At 43.4% G+C, this 25596-nt stretch overlaps 1 protein-coding gene across 1 annotated transcript in view; it reads right to left on the bottom strand.

Annotated features, from left to right (window-relative positions):
* Positions 1-25596, bottom strand: part of LOC126480863 (solute carrier organic anion transporter family member 74D) — an 86449-nt gene that overhangs the window by 27511 nt on the left and 33342 nt on the right. Inside the window, exon 5 of the mRNA XM_050104241.1 lies at positions 16735-16863. Coding sequence (XP_049960198.1) covers positions 16735-16863 — 129 coding nt within the window. The remainder of the gene's footprint in view (positions 1-16734; positions 16864-25596) is intronic.

The following is a 25596-nucleotide window of genomic DNA, read 5'->3' as shown; positions in this document are numbered from 1 at the left end:
TCAAAATTACAGTAGTTACAATTGTCAACAACAGATGGCGCTGCGGTCTGGGAAACTCTATAGTATGATATTTCCCACATATCCACCATGCGTAGCAATAATATGGCGTAGTCTCTGAATGAAATTACCCGAAACCTTTGACAATGTGTCTGGCGGAATGGCTTCACATGCAGATGAGATGTACTGCTTCAGCTTTTCAATTGTTTCTGGATTCTGGCGGTACACCTGGTCTTTCAAGTGTCCCCACAGAAAGAAGTCACAGGGGTTCATGTCTGGCGAATAGGGAGGCCAATCCACGCCGCCTCCTGTATGTTTCGGATAGGCCAAAGCAATCACACGATCATCGAAATATTCATTCAGGAAATTAAAGACGTCGGCCGTGCGATGTGGCCAGGCACCATCTTGCATAAACCACGAGGTGTTCGCAGTGTCGTCTAAGGCAGTTTGTACCGCCACAAATTCACGAAGAATGTCCAGATAGCGTGATGCAGTAATCGTTTCGGATCTGAAAAATGGGCCAATGATTCCTTTGGAAGAAATGGCGGCCCAGACCAGTACTTTTTGAGGATGCAGGGACGATGGGACTGCAACATGGGGCTTTTCGGTTCCCCATATGCGCCAGTTCTGTTTATTGACGAAGCCGTCCAGGTAAAAATAAGCTTCGTCAGTAAACCAAATGCTGCTCCATGCATATCGCCATCATCAATCCTGTGCACTTTATCGTTAGCGAATGTCTCTCATGCAGCAATGGTAGCGGTGCTGAAGGGTTGCCGCGTTTGAATTTTGTATGGATAGAGGTGTAAACTCTGGCGCATGAGACAATACGTGGACGTTGGCGTCATTTGGACCGCAGCTGCAACACGGCGAACGGAAACCCGAGGCCGCTGTTGGATCACCTGCTGCACTAGCTGCGCGTTGCCCTCTGTGGTTGCCGTACGCGGTTGCCCTACCTTTCCAGCACGTTCATCCGTCACGTTCCCAGTCCGTTGAAATTTTTCAAACAGATCCTTTATTGTATCGCTTTTCGGTCCTTTGGTTACATTAAACCTCCGTTGAAAACTTCGTCTTGTTGCAACAACACTGTGTTCTAGGCAGTGGAATTCCAACACCAGAAAACTCCTCTGTTCTAAGGAATAAACCATGTTGTCCACAGCACACTTGCACGTTGTGAACAGCACACGCTTACAGCAGAAAGACGACGTACAGAATGGCGCACCCACAGACTGCGTTGTCTTCTATATCTTTCACATCACTTGCAGCGCCATCTGTTGTTGAAAATTGTAACTACTGTAATTTCGAAAGTTTGTCCGCCTGAAAATGTACTGTTGTCCCAAGCATATTGCAACAAACGGTGTATTTCTATCGCTGCTCGTTTAGTTTTTATTGCCGTTTCAAATATACCGGTCATTTTTGAAACACCCTGTATATACCTTGCTTAGCAGCAATTTTCACAAATTGGTGGGTTTTGATGGTTCATGGCTAACTCATTTGAAATTTAGAGAAAGATTTTTCAGTTGTGGTGAATGACTCTGTTGTAGGTAGACTCCATATCCTAATACGAGCTGTATGACAAGCACAGTGATTTATCGCTATGTCAAGGTGAAGTTCTGCAACATAGTTCCCTCTCCAAGCTGCCAACAACTCTGGTAGGTGAAAAGAGAGAAATTATACATTATTGAAACCTCTGGCAATGTCTCATTTGAGTAAGGAACTGATTAAAGTTACCTATATTATCCATTTCAGTTAGAGCCTCTGGTGGAAAGAGTATACAGATTTAAACGCTGTTAAAAACCATCCTTACCACTGGTATCGGAGAAAGATTATTGTAAGTTAATGATTAATGTGATTTTTGAAAAGATGGAGAACATTAAATTAGTTGTTTGATGGTCATAGGGAGGCAAAAAAAGTGATTGCCAAGTCAAATTTTAAATAAGCTATCACCTTCCATGAAGAATTTGTCACTCTGGAGATGACAAATATTTATACATTTTATGAACCATGTTCATGTTGATATGTGTTTATTGGATCTGTTAAGCTTCACATGTACCATTTTCATTTTGAGTTTGCAAAATCCCATTTTGAAGACCTGAAGTTGCATTGTATGGATGTAGACAGTTTCAATTACTTGGTGAAGAGCTGTGACCCATATGAAGTGATAAGGTGTCATCTTGAAGCATTTAACAAGTTCAGATATGAAGCTGATAATCCATATGACATAATGCTAGCTAATAATGTTATCAGCTTGATGGAAAATGTGGCAAATTAGTCATAGATTGTGGAGTCTGTAGATCTACAAACTAAAATTTTCACACACTGCACAGAATCAGGTGCCAGATACTTTTAGGGTGTACAAAGTGCTCCCACATGAACTTTTATACGAGGACAAGCTGAAAAGTAATACCTCCAAATTTTTTCTGTTCTCAGTATTGGTTGAGGTATTACATATCACCTATATTTCACAGTTAACTTTTCCACTTTTGTGACACAAGTTGTGAACCTCTGCTGCTTGAGGGCTCCAAATTGCAGTGTTTAACTTGATGGGGTGTAACATAACTATGTCTGTGCATGAGGAAGAGCGTGCTGTAATCAAGCTTCTAAAAGCACAAAAAGTTCCTCCAACTGAAATCCATAGAAGAATGAAAGCTGTGTATGGTGGTGATTGTATAAATATCAGTAATGTGTGATGTTGGGTTGTTTGTGCACATAATGAAGGAAACAGCAGTGCTAACTTCAAAGAGTGGACAACTGTGTACAGCAGCCTATGAGACTTATTGGAATCAGATTAATGAACTCATCAGAAAAAAATCATCAGGTAACACAAATGCAGCTCTCAGGTATTTGTGTATCACGAGAGCTTATACAAGCCATCATTGCAGAACTGCAGTACAGAAAACTGTAAATGTTGGGTGCCTTGAACGCTCACTCCTATCATGAAACAGAGGAGATTGGACATCTGTCAGCAATTTCTTTTGCATTTTGAACAAGAGGGTGATGGATTTCTTAACAACATTGTAACAGGTGATGAAAGCTGGGTTCACAATTTTGATCCCAAAAACAAGCATCAGTGGAGTTCTGCCACAAAGAATCTCCAACACAAAAAAAGTTCAAGACCATGCTATCAACAGGCAAAGTTATACTCAAAGTGTACTGGGATATTCAAGGTGTTGGAATTCCAGCCTAAAGGCATCAACATAAACTCTGCAAGGTACTGCAAGACCCTCAAAAAACTGAAAGCATGAGTTTGAAAAGTTTGTCCATGTATAGAGCACCCTCTTCCTCAGCATGACAATGCCATACCATACACGAGTGCTGCAACATCTGTAACAGTCTGATACTTTGGGTTCACTGTAATTGATCATCCTCCATACAGTCACAACTTGGCACCACTCGATTTTCATCTGTTTCCAAAGTGTAAAGAACACTTTCGAGGACCACTTTGATAGTGATGAAGCATTGCAAGCAGAGGTGAGGTTGTGGCACTGTCAACAAAATCAGACTCTCTGCACTGATAGTATCAACGAATTGGTCTCCTGTTAGGAGAAATGTGTTCAGTACCAGGGTGACTATGTTGGGAAATAAATATGTAGGCATGAATATTAAAGCACTAGGATTTTAATAAAGTTTGTGTTATTTAAAAACCTTTAAGAGTTGTCACATAGAAAAATTAGGTGGCATTACTTTTCAGCATTCCCTCGTACAAAATTTGTCTATATGATTTGGTTTTCAAAGAGAGCTAGAAGGCAGGGATTTTTTTTTTTCTTTTGTGTGTGTGTGTGTGTGTGTGTTTGTCACTCAGCTTAGATGTTGTCGAGATACTTCTGTATGGAAAAGCAGAAGTGAGCTGTAGCATTGTCATGTAGTTGCTGCATTATCCTTCTTACCACAAAAGGCTCATCTTCTGGTAGAGGAGACAGGGTCACCTGTGATGTGCCTCGCCTATGAGGTGCTGTGGAAGGATGGCTGATCCCATGAGGCAATCTCCAATAATCCCTGTCCACACATTGAAGTTGAATCAGTGCTAGCAGTCTGCTGCCACCACCTATGGGGATTATCCATAGCCCACAGTCATGTGTTGTGAAAGTGGCAGTACCGCCTCTTGTAAAGATAGCCTTATCTGTGAATAGCGTGGATGACCAAAATCACAACACCATTGTGGCCTGTATGACAAAATCGTTTCCATAGAGGCAAGTCCTTAGGTTATAAGGCTTTGTAAGTGATACAGATAATGGCTGTTGTCGTGGACACTGTTTTCTGGCTTACCCCATGTTGGTGGGGCCACGTGCCTGCTGCTTGTACCAGGGTCATATTCTGAAATGTTCAACACCTGTTCTTCCAAGGTATGCGCACTTCCAACTTTCATCTTTAGCCATTCTTGTTTACAAGTCTGTCTCACACGAATGAGAAAACATTTTAAAAGAGTATATGGTGTGGTTACTGATCAGTGAGGATACTTGTACCGAATAGTTGAGCGCCCTTCTCCATTTGCCTGTCCACATGTAAAGAGCATGTCACGCTGTACCTAGTTAGTATATCGGACTATCATCTATCATTCATACACTACACAACACATGTCCACAATAGACTGACACTTGGTCTTATTTAAGCAATTTGATGTGAAAGTGGCGTGCCATAGGACTGCATGAACATTTCAAGTGATCCAACATGAAAGGGTGCCCTGTTGTGCAGCGTTCAGGACAGGCACGGGAGAAATGCCGAGTTGATGTGCCAGCTGCCGTGAAACATTTTTCATCCAATTTTAAGAAACTCTGTTCGGTGAAAAAATTGATTCTTTCATATCTTACAGCCTGGTATCTTTGCTCAATAACAGGTTGAATTTATTTTTGTCATTTGTCATACCTGCTGTGCTGCATACAATTAAGTAAATCATAGCATGAAATTTTAAGAGTCTGCATAAACTTCATTTATGGCTCATTTTGAGTCATACATTAAAGTGTATAAAATATAGCTATTGAGTTGTGGAAGTGCATTGCACACATTAATATTTATGATTTCTGTGTTGGCTGCTTAGCTTTAAACTAATCGCTCCTTAGCTTTAAAGTAACCCATCTGTTGTTATGTAACAAAATACACTGAAGAGCCAAAGAAACTGGTACACCTGACTAATATCGTCTAGGACCCCCTTGAGTACGCAGAAGTGCTGCAATATGACGTGGCATGGACTTCACTATTGTCTGAAGTAGTGCTGTCCATAAATCCGTAAGAGTACGAGGGGGTGGAGATCTCTTTTGAACAGTACATTGTAAGGCATCCCAGATATGCTCAATAATGTTCATGTCTGGGGAGTTTGGTGGCTAGCAGAAGTGTTTAAACTCAGAACAATGTTCTTGGAGCAACCCTGTAGCAATTCCAGGCGTGTGGGGTGTCGCTTTGCCCTGCTGAAGTTGCACAATGGACATGAATGGATGCAGATGATCAGACAGGATGCTTATGTACGTGTCCCCTGCCAGAATTGTCTCTAGACGTATCAAGGACCCCATATCACTCCAACTATAGATGTCCAACTCCAATACAGAGCATCCACCAACTTGAACAGTCCTCTGCTGACATGCAGGTCCATGGATTCATGAGGTTGTTTCCATATCCGTACACGTCCATCTGCTCGATACAATTTGAAACGAGACTCGTCCGACCAGGCAACATGTTTCTAGTCACCAACAGTCGTGTCCGCAACTATTCACTCATGTAAGACGACGCCTGGATCGGAAACAGCAGTGAAGTGGATGCCATGTAGTTCTGATGGGTGTGGGTGCCGCCCTCATGGTCAACATGACTGCCCCCTTGAGCGTGGAGCTAAAACGCTAATACCCACACAACATTCCCACTTGCCTGGTGTGCTTTCAATAATCGAAACCAACACTGTCAACGATCTGTTATAACCAAACCACCTGCATAATATATCACAAATGTATCGGTGCACTGTGTGTCTCTGTGTACTCATATGAATCAGTTGTTAGACAGCGTCATGAAACGAGGTGAGCGTGTAGTGACATAGGTTAGTTTTTTCCTACTGCTAGCCACAAGTCAGCTTTGTTTTCCTTCTATTATTAAAAGGTATGATTTAAGTCTCCCTGGCATATATGCGTTCATTGCCTATGTTCTTATGGGTGGCTGGATTTGTGGTTGGACAGTGAAAAAAGACGTCAGCTCGGGTTGCTCAGCAACCGTGCTGAAAGAAATTATTGTGTGACATCCGAGAAGTTATGTCAAACAACTGAGAATGTCACGAGTACAGTTCACGCTTCTTCTTAATGGAGTTAACAGTGCGACAAATATGCTTTAATACATTGTCATGAAAACGAGACAGATGGAGAGAAAATAAGTAAACTGTTTACTGTTTCAAACGTAATCGCCTTAACTGTTAGTATATAACCCAACTATGAGACAAGATGGTCAGTACCTACCTCGAAAAATGTTTGCGGTTGTCTATGGAACCATGACTGTGCCCAAGAGTGAACCTCTTCGTCCGAAGCAAATCGACGGTCACGAATGTCTTTTTCAGGGCTAAGAAAATATGGAAATCGCATAGATGGGAGGGTGTGTAAGGACCTTCCAGCGAAACTTCTGCAGTGTAGTCAAAACAATTTTGGCAACGTGTGGGTGGGCCCACACGTTGGTAGGGGGATTACTTTCGAAATAATATACAGTTTACTTACTTTTTTCCATCTGTCTCTTTCTCATTTGACTGTCCCAAATTCAACAATTTAGAAGTTTGTTCCAATTTTTTGTGATGTCAAGACAATTTGTGAATGTGATGTGTTCTTGTGAGGACAGAGAAATTGATATTAATAAAGAATTCAACTTACCAGATTTGTGTAGCTTTTCGTCCTGTACACAATCTTCCTTGCAAAGGAATCTGCATAAATCTAACCACCGAAGTTTTGTCTTGGAAATGTGCATTGTTCGGCATCCAGATGTTTTACTTGGCTCGTATTTTTTATTTTTTATTCGTGTATGTGTTGCTAATGGAATGAATTTTAGTCTGCAGTTCAGACATTGTTAATGCACCAATGTTCAGATCGCATAGGACGGCATCAAGTGCAGTGAGACATCGCTGTTTATTTTTGTAGTCAACATGACTGAAACTCCACAAACACCTACGCATAGAATACACGTCCATGAAGCGAATAATTCGCTCAGTTTCCCACTTCATATTTAACGTTGCTGACATGCTAACGGCACGACATCAAGCCTCAAATCACATGCAACTACTAGTTTCGTGTCACCGAAGTTGGAACTAGCCGAAACTCTTTGGTTTCGACAGCGATTCTGCGCACCGCGCTTCGCAATGGGTAGCACAGTTTCGAAACTTAGTTTCGCAACCTTGTGACGTCTAATAAACTAGCCATAACTTGTGTTTGATTTTATTATTGAAAATACTGACGAAAGCTGAGTTATCCTTTTCTGTCAGCAACTCTTCTGAAGAAAGTTATTGCAGCACGTGTCAAATAAGTTGTACGGAATCCAGCGATACAGTAAAATTGTAGATCAGTTTAGAAATGTGGAGGGGCGGAAACCGGCAGCCGACGAAACACGCTCGCTCAGATTTCACTTTTCGATGCGGCGCGGCGCTGCCTGACGCTCGTCGACGAACCGGTCACGTGATGCGTCGCTCAAGGCCAAGGTCAGTGGCGCTATACGACCTTGGTGGAGGCTTCCTGGCCGAGATGTGGGCCAGAGCCGACCAGCAGCCGGAAACTGCTTGCGAGGGCGGGGCCAGGTGTTGCGCCTGTCTAGACCCGCTGTCTGAGTCCAGCGGGTATTCTGTCTATAGGGCGAAAACTCTCTTTAACGAGAAGTCATTCAAGCTATTCAAATTTTAAATTACTGGACTTTGAGGTACTAATAGCTAGACCTATGTTATGTTTCAGATGCGTCCACGAGACCTGCTACGTGTTCAGGCCCGTAATTGGGAAATGTTTTGTTTATTCGCAACCACTGGGCACTTTTCGTGTTCAGGCCCCTAATTCGAAAATGTTTTGTTTATTCGCAATCACTGGACACGTTTCTTTTCAAAGGGTGAATATTATTTGCTAAACGCGCGAGCGTACGCGTTGTGTGTGTGTGTGTGTGTGTGTGTGTGTGTGTGTGTGTGTTTGTTTGTCTTACAACGACGGTCAGGCCTCAGCTATGGATTTGAGCTATGTTCAAAATAGTCCAGTAAACTAAAGACAATCATTTAACTGTAAATGAAATTCAAATCGGACTGTAGAACAGAGACTCTCATTTCTGTATAGATTAAAAGCGAAAGAGTTTCATGGGGATACTAAAAGTGGCTATAGAGGTAGGTTGGCGGGGGGGGGGGGGGGGGGGGGGGAGGGGGATGTATGACAAAACTTCACTTACAAAACATTCAAATACACGACAATTGCTTCTTCTTGTGTGATACAAGTAATCACCAGTAAACCACCATTAGCTCTTATGACGGCCTAATAACAAAATGTATTATGCCCACAGATGTCCTTAAGACCCTCTTGCCGCCGCCCCCCCCCCCCCCCCCCCCGCCGCCCCCTGGAATTTGGAGTACAGATTATTTATTCCTGATCGCAGAGTCACCTAAAAAATTCAGTGCTTGTGGCGTGACACGTCTCTAAACTGACCAAAATGGCAATTTTAGAGTCATTGAACCTATGGATAAATTTCTGTTGACACTGTTGTGCCTGAAGATTAAGTGATCTTCATCGAAACCGATAATATTTACAAAAGAAAAAAATCATTTTGAACTCTGTCATTGAAATATCTTTGTCTCTAGTTAATACTTGAGGCTCAGTATAATATATCAGTCCTATAAAGAGAGTGAAAAGAATTTCAATTTTGGCGAGTGTGGGGCAAGAAAGCAGACGTAGTTTCTGGAAGACACTGACATGGAATTAATTAAGACGGTTGAAAAAAAGTCTTAGCATGGTATTTTCGGAATTATAACTACACCGTATTACAAGTGAACAACTTCAAAGTGTGAATGATGAGTTTTATACACTAGATATGACATCTTGATTCTGTTCGAATAGAAAATGTGGGTCGGATTGGGGTGAGGGGCGGTTAAGACACGTAAAGGATAATTTGGAGTCCTGAAGTCGAGAGCAGTGAACGTCCAATTCTTCTGCTAATACCATTTCGTGATTGTAACTCGTCTCCTACCTCATTAATTGTATGTGAATAGTGAAATTATAAACCACAATTTTTGAAGCGGCGTTTTGATTTTCTGGGTACATCTGACGACAGATATTCGACCTACGTCAGTGTGTTGAGGAATACATACGCTAGTGCACTAGATTGTTTTAGATTTAATCGAAATAGTGAGGAATTACGATTTGAAAGAAATAATCGAGCATGGATATGCCACATCACCTAACCACATACATCGTAGAGGAAGTTTTCAGAGTCTAAAAATGGAAAAACAAATTAGTGTTGATGGAACATATCTGAAACACCTTAGTTTTGCTGTTGATATTGTGATGTTAGTCTCTAGTGTAGCTAATCTGCAACAACGAATGGAAGAACTTAACATAGCAAGCTTAAAGGTAGACCTGAAAATCAGTTTTAGTAATATTAAAATGATAAACAACGAACACATGGAACACAAAACTCGCTGACGGAAGTGGAAAGTGCTACACCATAGACACTTTCAGGGAACTCTATCAAACTGCTTCTTCAGTATGTCCATGCTTGTAGAATATGTCGATGAAAATTTCATGCTTATGCGAGCTTATTTTCAGAACAGAAAAAAAGCCATTGCTACAGATGAATTGCAAGTTCTCGATGGCTATTGGGTGTGTCTTAACATTACTGGAACTTTACAGATGGAGATCGTAACTCGTACGCTTAGCTCATAGTCATCAGTCGGGCTTTGAGAAAGACCGAATCATTGGCATGAGGGACATGGGAGCATCACGCCGACAGATCGCACAGACAGAAGGCTGTAGAGCACTGACTGCAGGCGAAACGGAGTCACGGAAAAACGATATGATCGTAGGAGTGTTTCACTGGCTCTGACGAACAGGCAGATTACAAGAAATTAAATACGGGCAGAGACACCACGAATCATCGGGAACAGATTATTGGAAACTGTGTTGAGGTTTCGAGTTGTCTTGTACCGACTCCTGGAATCATGGTGTAGGAAGCTATTAGACGGGACAACAGGACTGATTTGGTTGTTGAAGGGAGCCTGACTTCTCTTCAGTATACGGGAAGAACTGTAAATCCCGTTGTCATACCGTTCATGACCGTGGTACCAAATGGCATGCCGGCCGGTGTGGCCGTGCGGTTAAAGGCGCTTCAGTCTGGAACCGCGTGACCGCTACGGTCGCAGGTTCGAATCTTGCCTCGGGCATGGATGTGTGTGATGTCCTTAGGTTAGTTAGGTTTAAGTAGTTCTAAGTTCTAGGGGACTGATGACCACAGAAGTTAAGTCCCATAGTGCTCAGAGCCATTTGAACCAAATGGCATATTCCAGCGGGTTAATATAAAACACTACACTGTAATTCACACCGAAAATCCCTTGATGTGTGTACGGATCGCTGACTGGCCTATTCTGCCTCCTGAATTGTCACCCATTCAGCATGTGTGGCATGCAGTGGGGACGGGTACATGTTCATACCAGCGTCTAGTCAGCGATCTTCATGATGTAAGCACGGAAAGAAATTCCTCAATTTAATTTCAGGGACCACACGTCATACTGATGTTGATGGTGGACATCAGTTCCGAATCGGATGAAACGTTAATCTTTTAATAGGTCTGATGAACATCTCCAAAGCATTTGATAAATATCGGACTGCTGTTTCATGGGCTCTTTCCATTTACATCTGAGTAGTACGAATTAATAATGACCTGACAGAACCAGCTGACGAGGTGTCCTACGTAGAAAAGTTGGAGAAAGCGACTGGATAGCCAGCAAAAAACGGGGGGAGTCGTCGGGAGTGCTTCTGATAAAGTAAGTAAGATTTGAAAACAAAGCTTACGATACGTCTGAAAGGGAAATATTACAATAAACTCGTAGCACTGATTTTTACTGACGGCAGGAGACGTACTTTAGTGCGAAAACCACTTAAAACCTTTGAGCGCTCTTCAGAAAGAAATCGGAAAATGTATACTGGTACCTACTAGGAGAGACAGGGAAACAGGTACACGAATCAGCCAGTCTACAGGAGTGGAAGACGAAATGATACCTATAATGAAAATAAAATGGAGTTGGGTAGAACGATAATAGGCTGACCACGGAAGTTCTCTGCTGGACCTCAAGAGATAAGAAAAACCCCTCTCTCTCTCTTTTTAAGTCAGTGTTCTAAGTGGTTTGATGCAGGCCGTCACGAGTTACACCTGTTCTTCTCCTGTGTCAATCTCCTCATCTCAGAGTAGCACTTGCACCCCAACCTCCTCAATTATTTATTGCATATATTGCAATCTTTGTCTTCGCTTACAGTATTAACCCTCTACAGCTTCCTCAGGTATCATGGAAGCTATTGCCTGATGCCTTAACTCGACCTATAATCCTGTCCTTGCTTCTTACCATTGTTTTCCACATATTCCTCTCCTTGCCGTTTCTGAGGAGAACCTTCTCATTTCCTACTTTTATAACGCCACATCTCAAATGCAGTGATTCTCTTATTTTCCGGTTTTCCCACACCCCAACATTCATTACTATAAAATGCTGTGCAGCAAACCCACGTTTTTAGAGATTTCTTCCTCTAATTAAGACCGGTGCTTGATACTAGTAGACCTTTTTTGGCAAACGAGTGCAAGCTTTGGCTGTGCGAATCTACTTTTTACATCCGCCTTGCTCCGTTCGTCATCTGTTTTGCTTCCAAGATAGCAGAATTTCGTAATTCAGTCTACTTCGTTATCACCAATTTTGAAGCTAAGTTTACCGGCTAATTTTATTTCTGCTAATCCTCAGTACTTTTATCTTTCTTCGGTTTACTCTCAGTCCATATACTGTATTCAATAGACTGTTCATTCCATTCAACAGTCGAATCTTGTAACTAGTGTTCTCTCACCGTAAATTTTAATCTCATTTCTGAATTCTATTTCCGTTATTGCTTTTTCGATGTATAGATTGAACAATACCGGCGAGAGCCTGCATTTTTGTCTTATACTCATTTTACTCAGACCGCTTCGTTCTTTGTCTTCCTGTCTTATTTGTCTTTCTTCGTTTTTGTACCTACTGTATATCACTTCCCTTCCCCTATAACTTACTCCTATTTTACCGAGAATTTGGATCAGCTTTTACTGGTTTTGCAGTCATTTTGCACTGTCGAAAAATTTTTCTAGGTCGACAAATCCTTCGAACGTGCCTTCATTTTTCATAAGTCTTGCTTTAGTCATCAAGCGGAACGTCAGAACTACCTCTCTCGCGCCTTCACATCTTCTAAAGCCAAATTGATCATCATCTAATATATTTTCAATATTCTTTCTTCTTTGCGCTGCACAAAACGTAAGGATGATTTATTCTATGGCTGCCCTGCATGAGGGAAACGGACTTGCGTCATTTGGCGCAACTCAGATCCTTTTCCTTTGAAGTCTACGCACAGAGCTTTCTCCTTTCTTCCCCGTCCTCGTACCCTCCCCTCCTCTCCCCCATTACTATTAAAATGTTTCATGAAAAAGTGCATATCGCCGTTGGTTCGCATCGGTCCTTGAAGCGCTGTGTCTGGTGGCTCGATCGTAAGAATAATGTTTGCGAAATGCATACGTCCGTCTACGTGTTCCTGCTCGACATAGACTGTTAACCCATCATGCACGTTCATTTCATTCACAACGAACAGTGTACGCAAGGGCAAACTTTGGGGAATGGGGCGGGGCGGGGCGGGGCGGGGGGGGGGGGGGGGGGGAGGTGCAGGAGGAGGAGGAGGAGGAGGAGGAGGAGGAAACTCATGTTAGTTTCGCGGTCTTGAGGTTTCACGACAAATGCCTCTGATTACATTTGCTACTGGTTACATTTGACTCATGACACGCTCCAGTTTCTTCAGACTGACAAGGGAACTGATGCTTCGGCCTATCTGTCGGGAGGATGGGAGTTTGGTTCTTCTTTAAGGGCAGAAAAGGGGGGGGGGGTGAAGGGATTATTCAGCAGCTGGCCCCTCCTACTCGTCGCTCGGCACGCCCTTGCTCAGTTCATATTCAACAGCATAACGGAATCTGTTTCACTGCATCGAAAGGTGTACGTGTAGCCTAATTTAAGTCTGCTGTTGCAGATCGACTCAGGTTTAGACGGAAACAATGCAGTAAAACAAAAGAGACACAAAATGAAAAATGCAGGTTTTGTAATTCTTAGGGAGATAGGTTCATAAATCGGCCACTAGATCACACCATTGTAATCGAATGTCAAGATAGTCAGGCGTTCGACGTCCAAAGAAATCTTTACGCGTTGCAGTGTCTGCTGGCCACTGTATTATGTGAAGGAGATTGTTATTAAACACATTCTACAGCCAAAATAATATGGTATCGAATCAAAACGACTGATTGTACCTTCCTGCATACACCGCAAGTTGGCATGCGGAATACAGATTTAGATTGTCCCAACCGTTTGACATTCGCTAATGTTGCACTTGGGAACATATACGACCACGGTAAGTTCTTATGGGGAAGCAACTTAACATTTCACTGAAATGAGTAAATTCAGGACGGCTGCCACATTTGCTGTTCAAAGGAAACGAATAAAATACTTATTTTTCGATGATTCGTGTAAAAGTTTAACGTAAACTGAGATGCATAGACAGTGTAGAATTCCGTTCGCAGCAAGAATCGTTAAGAACGTATGCTACCTAGTGCTGCTGTCATCTTTCACTCATATTGAGAAGGAATGCAGTTAGGTAGCTCCACAACACTATGGGGCAGCCCCACATTTCATTTGGGAATCCTAAAACAAGTTAAAAAATAATTTCACTGATCTGGATTGGTACGAGGGTATCCATTACGCAGCCACCTTAAATTCCACAGTGAAGTTGACTGAAGTGTAATGTGTCGAAACAAACATTTTCGGGTGGAAGAAAATCTTCTGTGGCTGCGAAAAACAATTGCTTCACTACAGGTGCGGATACGAGGTTTGCCTCACTCCACCATTTTTAGTAGTATTTCATTTAATAAGATACGGTATATCCTCCACCGAACGCGTTAGGGAGGAGATACAGCCCAATCAGATGGTCGTGAGCAATACAGCCATTACCACATATATGTCTCTTCTGCATTAACGCAAACGGACGCTGTTTTCAGCAACATCTCTAAAACGATATTCTTCACACGGTAGTTTGAACAGCATCTCAGAACGTCACTAGCGAAGTGTTCCTTTTTATCTCATAGAAACACTTTAAAAATCTTCATATTTAGTTTATTTACAACTTTGTAGGTGCGTATGTGTATGTTTTTGCGTTATTAGATATGTGTTATTTTCTAAAATAATTATTATATTTTTTAGAATATCGTGTATGGGAGTTGGCTGAGTGGATGATATCCGGAGGCCATCACCAATAATAATAATAATAATATAGTGCGTTTCAAACTGTACGTGCAGTGCTCAGTTGAAAATTTGTGAGAAAAGTACGTACAGAAACCTTAAATTTTCGCAGTGTTGGAATACAAATAGTAACGAGAGCTTTGTAGTTGTGCATGTGTTACCGGAAACAGGTGCCTGCCTCAACGTACTTCCTGTGGGGAAGCAGCCTCATGGCTCGCGACCTTCACTGCGACCAAACCGTAACGACCGTCTCTCTGCCACTAGCTCGTTTCGGCGTTCAACGACAGATTATGATTTCGCTTCGTATTTCATCCACATGAGTTGCAAAGCAGTTGCAACACAATCAAGTATGCAGTTAATATTAGATTAGCGCGAATAATAATTGTGGTAGCAACAATAAACATAGGCATGTCACCTGCCGTGGGACTCACTGGCAACCTGATGCAACGTGTTACCCAAGTGGAGTATAGTAACATCGATTTCGTTGATTTTTTGACAAAATGACGGCTACTGGGTTTAATATGTCACCTACAGATAAGGTCCTGTGAAGAGAGCAAAATCACAAAGGGGGGAGGGTTAGGATTTGGCATAGCATGAGGTAGATTCTGGAATTGATCACGCTTCTAAACAGGGAATACAAAGCTGAAGTCTGACCTAGTGGGCGTTCACTACTTCATGCAGCCATGTCACACGCCATACTCGAAACTACGTAATATTACACTACGCCATGAACAATGTTCACATCTCTTAACAATCAGTTGTAGTGGTATAGTTGAATGGTTGATAGCGATTTCGACGCTTTTCATTTCATTTCAATGGAGGTGGCAAGCATGTGGTGAGCGGAATGGTTTTACTGTGTAAAACTATGTATTTTGGGCTACAAACTGGTCTTTGGTTGTGTAAATACCTGTAAATGTGTAGAAACAAGAAGTAGCCAGTCAAATTTTATTGTCTTTCTATAGAGTGTAATAGTTTCGAACCAACAACTCATCGTCGCTTTCCAGAATATTTACAACAGCGTAGATTTTCAGCTTGCGTTATTTTATGTCCATGTCGTGTTCTCTTGTATTGGTATGCTGACTATGTTAAAACTCTCTTTTATAGGAATTCAGGATATACTTAGAAAAATCCTTTTGTAACCTATGTTGTCTGCATTTCGACAGTGGGTGAATGTGTGCAGCTGTAGCTGCAGTCTCAAGCCAACTTACCTTGAATAAAAACGAAAGCTACATGTGGAGATTGAACATTCTGTACGACATTACGAGAAGATAACTTTCATCACAGTCATTGTAAGTACCGTATGTGATTATTTAATGACACGGAGGTTATTTATATTTCTCAAAACTAACAACTTTCAGCCATTTTAATTAAAACATGTTATTGCTTTATATACGCAACAGATAAAAATGGCACTTGTCTAGCATACACAAGAAGCACCATTCATATTACACTGTGCAGGCATTCGATAGCTTTATGTCTCTAAATAAAGAAAACAAAGATTGAAAATTGTCATCAATAAAAATCCTGGAAATAAATGGACATTACCACGGCATCCAGGATTTATTCTAGACATAATAGCTCTTAAAGGTATTGCCATTGCTCCCGACGTAACGATTTTTTGCCTCTATGAATATTATTGTCCAGAGGAAGTAACTGGACAAAGGCAACTGAAATTCAGAAAATTATTTCTGCATTCTCTTTTCAAATGTTCTGCATCCCAGGATATTACAACAGACTACGTGAAAATTATTGCGACCACCTGCAACCCTTCGTGTTTGATGTCTTCCCCGACAGCGTTGGCATATTCCAGCAGAACTACTACCCATGTCACAAGGCCAGAATCGTACCATAGTGGTTTGAGATCATTTCAAATAATGCCTAATTAACTAGGATTTTTATGGTTCAGTTATATTGTATACAGTCACTGTCTTTAGTAATGCTTATAAGAACTAAGAATTTTAGAAAAGAAGTATTTTTGTAAACCGTTCAGTGTTTTGAATGTATTGCACGCCCTATTTTAGACACACAAGAGGGCAGGTTTTCAGAAAGCAATAAATACCTGATCCTTCTGCACTAGTTCTATCCTTTGATAAGAACGGTAGTACTATGAAGGCCCAGCTGCAAATTTTTAGTCAAATATTTTCTCCTCATCTAGCTAACAAAATCATCCTCTAAATGTAAGCAAAAAATTTCAATAAAAGCAAGAAGTCGATTGTTACACTCCCGTAAATCTGTACCGTCTTATATAATAAGATGGTAGCTCGTACCTCTTAGGCTAGGGTTCTTCTTGCCCCTGCGTAGTGATCGGGGCGTTGGCCTTCCGGAACTCAGTCTTTTAGGAAACGCAAACATCGCTTGTGAAGCGAGCATCAGCATTGAAGATACAAATACCAACCCTGAAACATAGAATACAAGCAGAGATTTTAGATTGACTCTATTGTAGAATGTCGCTTAACTTAAAAAGTCGCTCTTTATATGAAAAGGGTCTGATTCTAGTAGTGTCTGTGCACTTTAATCGTACATTACATCGGACACCATGTATCTTTTTATCAGAACAAGACAACTTCAGGCAAGAACATCATTTCAAGGGATAGTGAATTTCAATTGCTTTCAGATCTGGAAGAATTCACCGTCAACGCTTTAGTATGATGATTGTGAGAACATACGACAACATTTCAGTTAGGCATGTTCGGCCTTGGAATAGTTGAAAATGCGCTTGGAAGTTTATGCAAGGTATTCCCGCACATGAGTAACCGGTAAAATTTAAGAAAATACAAAACTTTAGATTTTAGGGATTGTATACCTAACTCTGTAAATAATAATGAAGGACTGGAAGAAAACGAAGCTGTTTTCTTATGGTTCAAATGACTCTGAGCACTATGAGACTTAACATCCGAGGTCATCAGTCCCCTAGACTTAGAACTACTTACACCTAACTAACGTAATGACATCACACACATCCATGCCCGAGGCAGGATTCGAACCTGCGACCGTAGCAGCAGCGCGGTTGTGAACTGAAGCGCCTAGAACCGCACGGCCACAGCGGCCGCCGCAGTTTTCTTAGCTGGTGTTTATCAGTAAACGTCATGTATCTTACTCTCAACCATCAAATAATACAAATGATTCACTTATTTCTGTCTTTCCAACATACACTGTAAATGTGTGGATGATATAGTGAGGTGACTAAAGTCATGGGGTGTCTCCTAATATCGTGTCGGACCTCGTGTCGGCGTAGCGCAGCAACTCGACGTGGCATGAACTCAACAAATCGTTTGAAGTCTCCTGCAGAAATATTGAGCCATACTGCCTCTATGGCCGTCCATAATTGCGACAGCGTTGCCGATGCGGAATTTTGAGCACGAAATGACCTCTCGCTAACGTCCCATAAATGTTCGATGAGATTCATGTCTGGCGATCCGGGTGGCCAAATCATTCCCTCGAAATGTACAGAATGTTCTTCAAAACAATCGTGAACAACTGTGCGCACTGTTACCCATAACACGAAGTTCATGAGTGGCTATAAGTGGTATCCAAGTAGCCGAACATAACCATTTCCAGTCAATGATCATTTCAGTCGGACCAGAGGACCCAGTCCATTCCACGTAAACACAGCCCATGCCATTATGGAGTCACTACCAGTTTGCACAGTGTCTTTTTAAACACTTGTATGAAGTCTGCGCCACCGTCTAATCCTACCATCAGCTCTTACCAACTGAAATCGGGACTCGTCTGACCAGTCACTGATTTTTTATCGTCTAGGGTCCAAATGATATTGCCACGAGCTCAGGAGAGGCGCTGCAGGCGATGTCGTGCTGCTAGCAAAGGTATTTTCGTCGGTCGTCTGCTGCCATAGCCCATTAATGTCAAATTTCGCCCCACTGTTCTAACGGATAAGTTCGTCGTACGCGCCACATTTATTTCTGCAGTTGTTTCACGCAGTGTTGCTTGTCTGTTAGCACTAACAACTCTCTGCAAATACCACTGCTCTCAGTCGTTAAGTGAAGTGCGTCAGCCACTGCGTTGTCCGTTGTGAGAGGCACTGCCTCAAATTTGGCTTTTTCGGTACACACTTCACACTGCGGATCTCAGTATAGTGAATTCCCTAACGATTTCCGAAATGCAATGTCCCATACATCCAGCTCCAACAACCATTCCGAGTTCAAAGTCTGTTAACTCCCGTCGTGCAGCCATAATCCCGTCGGAAAACTTTCCACATGATCACCTGAGCACAAATGACAGTTTCGTCAATGATCTGTCCCTTTATATCTAGCGTACGCGATTCTACCACCGTCTGTATATGTGCATATGGTTGTAAAAATGGCTCTGAGCACTATGCGACTTAACTTCTGAGGTCATCAGTCGCCTAGAACTTAGAACTAATTAAACCTAACTAACCTAAGGACATCACACACATCCACGCCCGAGGCAGGATTCGAACCTGCGACCGTATCGGTCGCTCGGTTCCAGACTGTAGCGCCTAGAACCTCACGGCCACTCCGGCCGGCCCATGTGGTTGTACCATGACTTTTGTGACCTTAGTGTAGTTACGTATTTACGTTTGTCGTAGCATCGCCTAGCAACAGATGGCATAGGAATAGCGTTAGATACTTTAGTAACTTCCAGAGTGCAAACGCTATTTTTTCAAAGTTGAAAGCTGGGGATGGCTGGGTGTGTTGTGTGCCTGGACAAGGATGAAACTCGGTGGCAGTGACAGGTGGTTTAAGAAAAAGTCGGCAGAAGCGGAAAGATGACTAAAATATCGTAACCTGTAGGATTTGGCTGTGACCGCGAATAAAGTTAGTATACTGTATAGTTAAGGTTTCATTACGCTTTCCTTGAGTTTATTCAGTATCATGGTTGGAGGTTGTCACTTTGTGTCCAAAATTTTGATGTATGACAAGAGACGAATACTTCTGGGTAACACTACCACTAGAGTATTTACATGTTACAGAGCGTTAGGTCAACAAACGTGATAATGAAATGTAGGTTTTATTCGTGTTCACACGCCGATTACGCGAACGTCAAGTAACGTTATTAAGACCACTTGCTTGTATCCTAAAGGAATTCGTTTGCAGTAAGTACAGCAGATTCACGAGTTGGAGGTGTGTCAGCCAATATACGATAGGTCTCCACAGGTATCTGGGGCCATGCTATGTGCAGCACTACTCACGACAGATTACGGGTCCCTGGCTGGAAATTAACACAGTGAGCGTGGTCTCACAGATGTTTCGGTGGGTCAGGATCTGAGGAATTCAAGGGCCATTGAAGTGTAGCACTTTGAAGTGTTACTTGTGCTGTTCCAGTCACTTGCGGGCAATTTGAATTCTGTGACAAGACGAATTATCTTACCGAAAAAGCTCAGTAGAGGAACGATTCGTAACCAAATCGGTCAAGAACGCTTTCCACGAAGACCTACGGTCCTCTAATACGCATGGTTTCTGTCTCACGGAAGCCTACTAACCAACAAGGATATGTTTTTCAATAAGAATTGTAAGACGACTATGCACACTTCAATATAAATAAAAGGGAAATTTCTTTTCATGCGGGGACAGAAGGAAATCAAAAATATGTACAAAATGTACTAAGTTACAGCATTTTGCTAAACTCATATAATGTAGAGGTCAAAGTATAGGTCTTGTCAACCTACCCAATGAAATGCTTCAATGAAACATAAAGAGTACGGAGGAAGGAGACCGGCACGCCTTCCCACTCGGAAAGCAGCGCGTTAGACCGCGCGGCTAGCCGGGAGGGCAGTTTGGAGTGAGTGATATGCGTACAGAAACTATCCCATATATTTTAAATAGCTACTTCACTATCGCACCTTATGTAACAAAGTGTTCAAAAAACTTTTGGATCTTTTTGTATCTGTGAACATGTGTGAGTTTATATGCAAGGGCATCTGGGATTGAAAGAACAAGACTTATGAAACTGAGATAATTACTTTACTATAAAAAACAGCAACAAAAGTGAAGGCAGTTTGACATCTTTGTACATCGGTGAAATCAAAGTCTGATGCTAGGTAACATTCAGTACTATGTTGCTCCGTCCAGTGCACTGGAACATGCTTGGATCCGCCTTGCCATGATCTCTACAAGATGGTTGGATTCAAGTATCCTGTTATCAAGTAAACGACGGCAGCCATAGGCTAAGTCGGACTTTAACAGTGAACAGACGGACTGCTGCTTCAGCGCCTCGATCACACTTCAGAATCTCTTTAAGTTACAGTATATGTTGCTTCTCCGTCTCGAATGACGTTAGTGTCCACTCGATATGGGCGGGAAAATTTCATTTTTCAAGGTTTCGTATGCAGGAATCCGTACACTTGAGTATTCGACGAACGTGTTCTGTCAGCGGCCGAAGCACAAACTGTGTCGGAGCAAATGAGATCGAGGGATAGTAAGAGGCACTGGGACAGAACAATGGCTGCATCACGGGAAAACAATACGCCCAAGCGGTGGGACCTCGATACAATTGTACCACGTGACTGCATAATCAAACAGCGGCACATCGGCCAGGAGTAAGAGTGCTTTCCTTCCGTGGAGCGGTGCTGTGGCAGCTGCCCACGCTGTGTCATCATACGTTAGTATTTACAGTTTGCACGCTGGCCGAAACAATTAATGGATCGGTCAAACCATCTAGTTCACTCTGGTAATCGTTCTTGGTATTATCTACATTCACCTCCAATTTGTGATAGTGTACGAGAGGCGTTCAATAAGTAATGCAACACTGTTTTCTTCTAGGTCAATTTCGATTGAAAATGCGGAATTTGTTGTGGGGCGTAGTGGCATATTGCAGCTTCAGCCCGTATAGTTTCATGAAGGTGCGATAGATGGCAGCGCTGTAAGTAGCCTTCAAAATGGCTTTTGTAACGGAGGTGCATTCCAAGCAGAGAGCTGTCACCGACTATCCTGTAGCGGAAAACGAGAGCATCACAGATATTCATAGGCGCTTGCGGAACGTCTACAGAGACCTGGCAGCAATAAAACCACGTTGAGTCGTTGAGCGAGGCGTCCGCAAGATCGCGCAAACCTGTTCGATCTCTCGCGTGCCGGCTTGCCACACATGGTTGTGCCATCTATAATGTTGGAACGTGCAGACACACTCATTCGAGGTGATCGACGGATCACATTCAGTTTCTCACAAGCCGGCCGGCCGCACACAGCCATAAATCCTGCAGTGTTGGAACGTGCAGACACTCTCATTCGAGGTCGCAGACTAACACCTCGCTGCTCAGCTGGGACGTCTCTGTTAGTAGTGCTGACACACTCGTCCACCAGATGGAGTAGTAAAAGGTGTGTCCCGCATGGTTCCTCACCTCCGAAGAGAAGATCATAAAGAGCACCAAAGGACCATCTGTCCACGGTTGCTTCTACATCTACATCTGCATTTATACTCCGCAAGCCACCCAACGGTGTCTGGCGGAGGGCACTTTACGTGCCACTGCCATTACCTCCCTTTCCTGTTCCAGTCGTGTATGGTTCGCGGGAAGAACGACTGCTGGAAAGCCTCCGTGCGCGCTCGAATCTCTCCGATTTTACATTCGTGATCTCCTCAGGAGGTATAAGTAGGGGAAAGCAATATATTCGATACCTCATCCAGAAACGCACCCTCTCGAATCCTGGACAGCAAGCGACACCGCAATGCAGAGCGCCTCTCTTGCAGAATCTGCCACTTGAGTTTGCTAAACATCTCCGCAACGCTATCACGCTTAACAAATAACCCTGTGACGAAAGGTGCCGCTCTTCTTTGGATCTTCTCTATCTCCTCTGTGAACCCGACCTGGTACGGATCCCACACTGATGAGCAATACTCAAGTATAGGTCGAACGAGTGTTTTGTAAGCCACCTCCTTTGTTGATGGACTACATTTTCCAAGGACTCTCCCAATGACTCTCAACCTGGCACCCGCCTTACCAACAATTAATTTTATATGATCATTGTGGTGTCACCGCCAGACACCACACTTGCTAGGTGGTAGCCTTTAAATCGGCCGCGGCCCGGTCGAATACGTCGGACCCGCGTGTCGCCACTGTTAGTGATTGCAGACCGAGCGCCGCCACACGGCAGGTCTAGAGAGACTTTCTAGCACTCGTCCCCAGTTGTACAGCCGACTTTGCTAGCGATGGTTCACTGACAAATTACGCTCTCATTTGCCGAGACGACAGTTAGCATAGCCTTCAGCTACGTCATTTGCTACGACCTAGCAAGGCGCCATTATCAATTGCTATTTATCTTGTGATGCATGTACCGTCAGACCGATGTTCACCAATTATGGATTAAAGTTAAGTATTCCAACAGCTACGTACTTTATTTGCTAGACTCAAATCCTTTAACTGTTCCAGACCTCACGCCAGCCTGCGTGAGCTTAAACGCGTGCCTTTCGGCTTCACCTCCTAGTGGTTGGCTGTCTTGCCAAGTCACAACAATCATTCCACTTCAAATCGTTCCGCACGCATACTCCCAGATATTTTACAGAAGTAACTAAAAATGGTTCAAATGGCTCTGAGCACTATGGGACTTAACTTGTAAGGTCATCAGTCCCCTAGAACTTAGAACTACTTAAACCTGACTAACCTAAGGCCATCACACACATCCATGCCCGAGGCAGGATTCGAACCTGCGACCGTAGCGGTCCTGCGGTTCCAGACTGTAGCGCCTAGAACCGCATGGCTACCACGGCCGGCTACAGAAGTAACTGCTACCAGTGTTTGTTCCGCTATCATATAATCATACAGTAAAGAATCCTTCTTTCTATGTATTCGCAATACATTACATTTGTCTATGTTAAGGGTCAGTTGCCACTCCCTGCACCAAGTACCTAACCGCTGCAGATCTTCCTGCATTTCGCTGAAATTTTCTAATGCTGCAACTTCTCTGTATACTACAGCATCATCCCCGAAAAGCTGCATGGAACTTCCGACACTGCGTTACGAGGCTGATAATGACAGCTTTTGTCGAACGTCGCCACAGGCGATAAACCATGGATTCATCACTTAGAACTGGAAAGAAAACGGCAGTCCATGGAGTGGTCGCACCCTAAGCCAATAAAGTTATGGCGGCAGTCTTCTGGGACTATGAAGCGTTTATTCTGTTCCCTCATGGTGTAACGATTAACTGTGAAGCGTATTATGCTACCCTCAGGAAACTGAAGTAACGAGTTCAGCGTGTTCGTCGCCACAAAAATGCAAACGAAATTCTCTATGACAACGCAAGGTCCTCGTGTAAGCTACTGTGCCTTATCCTGCATACGAATGCTGTTCCCGATGGTTACAGTGAGGTGGCTGGAGCGTGGCGCCCTTGGGCACCCTCCCGCAGCTTTTGCGGCGTCTCACCTGCTGGTAACCAAGGCTACGTGCCAGACGTGGTGCGCCGTCTGTGTATCAGAAAAAAGCGGCGTGGCCGTGGAATCGCAGCCGGGTCCCTATAAGGCAGGCGAGGCCGCGGAGCCACGCGGCGGTCACGTCGCCGCGACGCCCGCCTCGCACACGCAAATTACGGCGCCGGGCGTCGCGTCGCCGCCGTATCATTACCGCCGTAATGGCGCCTACGTGCCGGAAAACAAATCGACGCGCACAGCCTGCCCGGCCTCGGGTCTCTCGCAAACCACCGCCTACCGCCCCTGACTCGGGAGCGATCCCTCCGCGAGTCGGCTGACCGCATAAACTACCTCGAACACCCGCTGTAAACAAAACTTGCGCCCAAGGGCAGCCTGAACGGCGTTGTTGGTATAAGCCTACTGCGATTCATCACAGCATTTCGCAATGAACTTGTGCGTAACTAGAAGTAAATGTAATCACTTTCTGCATGCCACAGCTACAGTCAATAGCCCATGGAAAATTGCTGAAAATATACCACAGTACGGCTACACCAAAAAAATAATGGCTCGTAGGTAGCCCGAGGAGAATGCAACGTAGAGAGGCAACAGAGGGATGTGTCGACTCATACAGTACATTGGCATCTTCTCACAATCAGTTTGGCATGGGTGCAAAGAAGGTAGGCCAGTGAACTCCTGGAACTAATGGCATCGGTTTCTGTTCACAGACTAGTGTAGGATTTGTCTAACGCCTGCTGATCTTCGCAGAAGAGTCTGAAGACGACTAGATACCAGTGCACATCTCAACTACGCAATCGTACTGTCTCAACTGGGAGGTGGGTCCGTTGTGTTTTCGTCATGTGTCGTCTGCGTCCCATCGCTACCAAGGGCATTTTGAGGGCTCTGTAGTATCGGAGCAGCATCCTTCAACTTACTGTTCATCCTGACAGTCAACATTTCGGCGATGTGTTTGACAAGATCGCACCTAGCTAGTGCTCATCTTCCAGAAAGCAGGAATTAGTAGCACAGGAATGGCCTGAGGCTTCTGTTGACATGAACCCGATTAACACGTTGCGGAAGAAACCCGAGTAGTACTCTCGCAGCGTCAGTTATTCAGACGGACAGCGCCCGTGTCTTGCACGTGGTGTGCGCAAAAGTTCGTAGCTAACATTGTGCCTCCTGCACTCAATAAGATGCCATCTAGATTGAACAACGCGGGGTCTCTGCATTGTCATAGCACGTAGTTTTCGAATGCTGAAAACCTGTACTCCACAAAAGCGCTTTGTCTGTTTCTGCTCTGTGTTGACTCCCATACTTCTCTCGTCTTCTACCGGTATCTTTGTTGGCGCACTGCTCATGCGCTACAGATTTACACCATTGGAAGTTTCGATGATTCCTATGTTTTCAATGTCCCGGAAGAAGAAATGGGTGATTCCATTTCAGAAGGGGAATTTGATGATTCTTATATTGATCCAGATTTTTGTCTGGTTGAATGCTTAGGTAAGTGCTAAAAGGAACTCGATAAACTTCGGTTACCCGATAAATCAGTCTAATCTAAAAACCGTAAATTCAACTAAATACCTAGGTATTACAATTACGAACAACTTAAACTGGAAAGAATACATAGAAAATGTTGTGAGGAAGGCTAACCAAAGACTGCGTTTTATTGGCAGGACACTAGAAAATGTAACAGACCTACTAAGGAGACTGCCTACACTACGCTTGTCCGTCCTCTTTTAGAATACTGTTGCGCGATGTGGGATCCTTTCCACATAGGACTGACGGAATACATCGAAAAAGTTCAAAGAAAGGCAGCA

Source organism: Schistocerca serialis, chromosome 1 (assembly GCF_023864345.2).
Source record: "Schistocerca serialis cubense isolate TAMUIC-IGC-003099 chromosome 1, iqSchSeri2.2, whole genome shotgun sequence".
NCBI lineage: Eukaryota > Metazoa > Arthropoda > Insecta > Orthoptera > Acrididae > Schistocerca > Schistocerca serialis.
The sequence above is the reverse complement of the archived record's forward strand: the minus strand, read 5'-3'. Positions and strand labels throughout refer to the sequence as shown.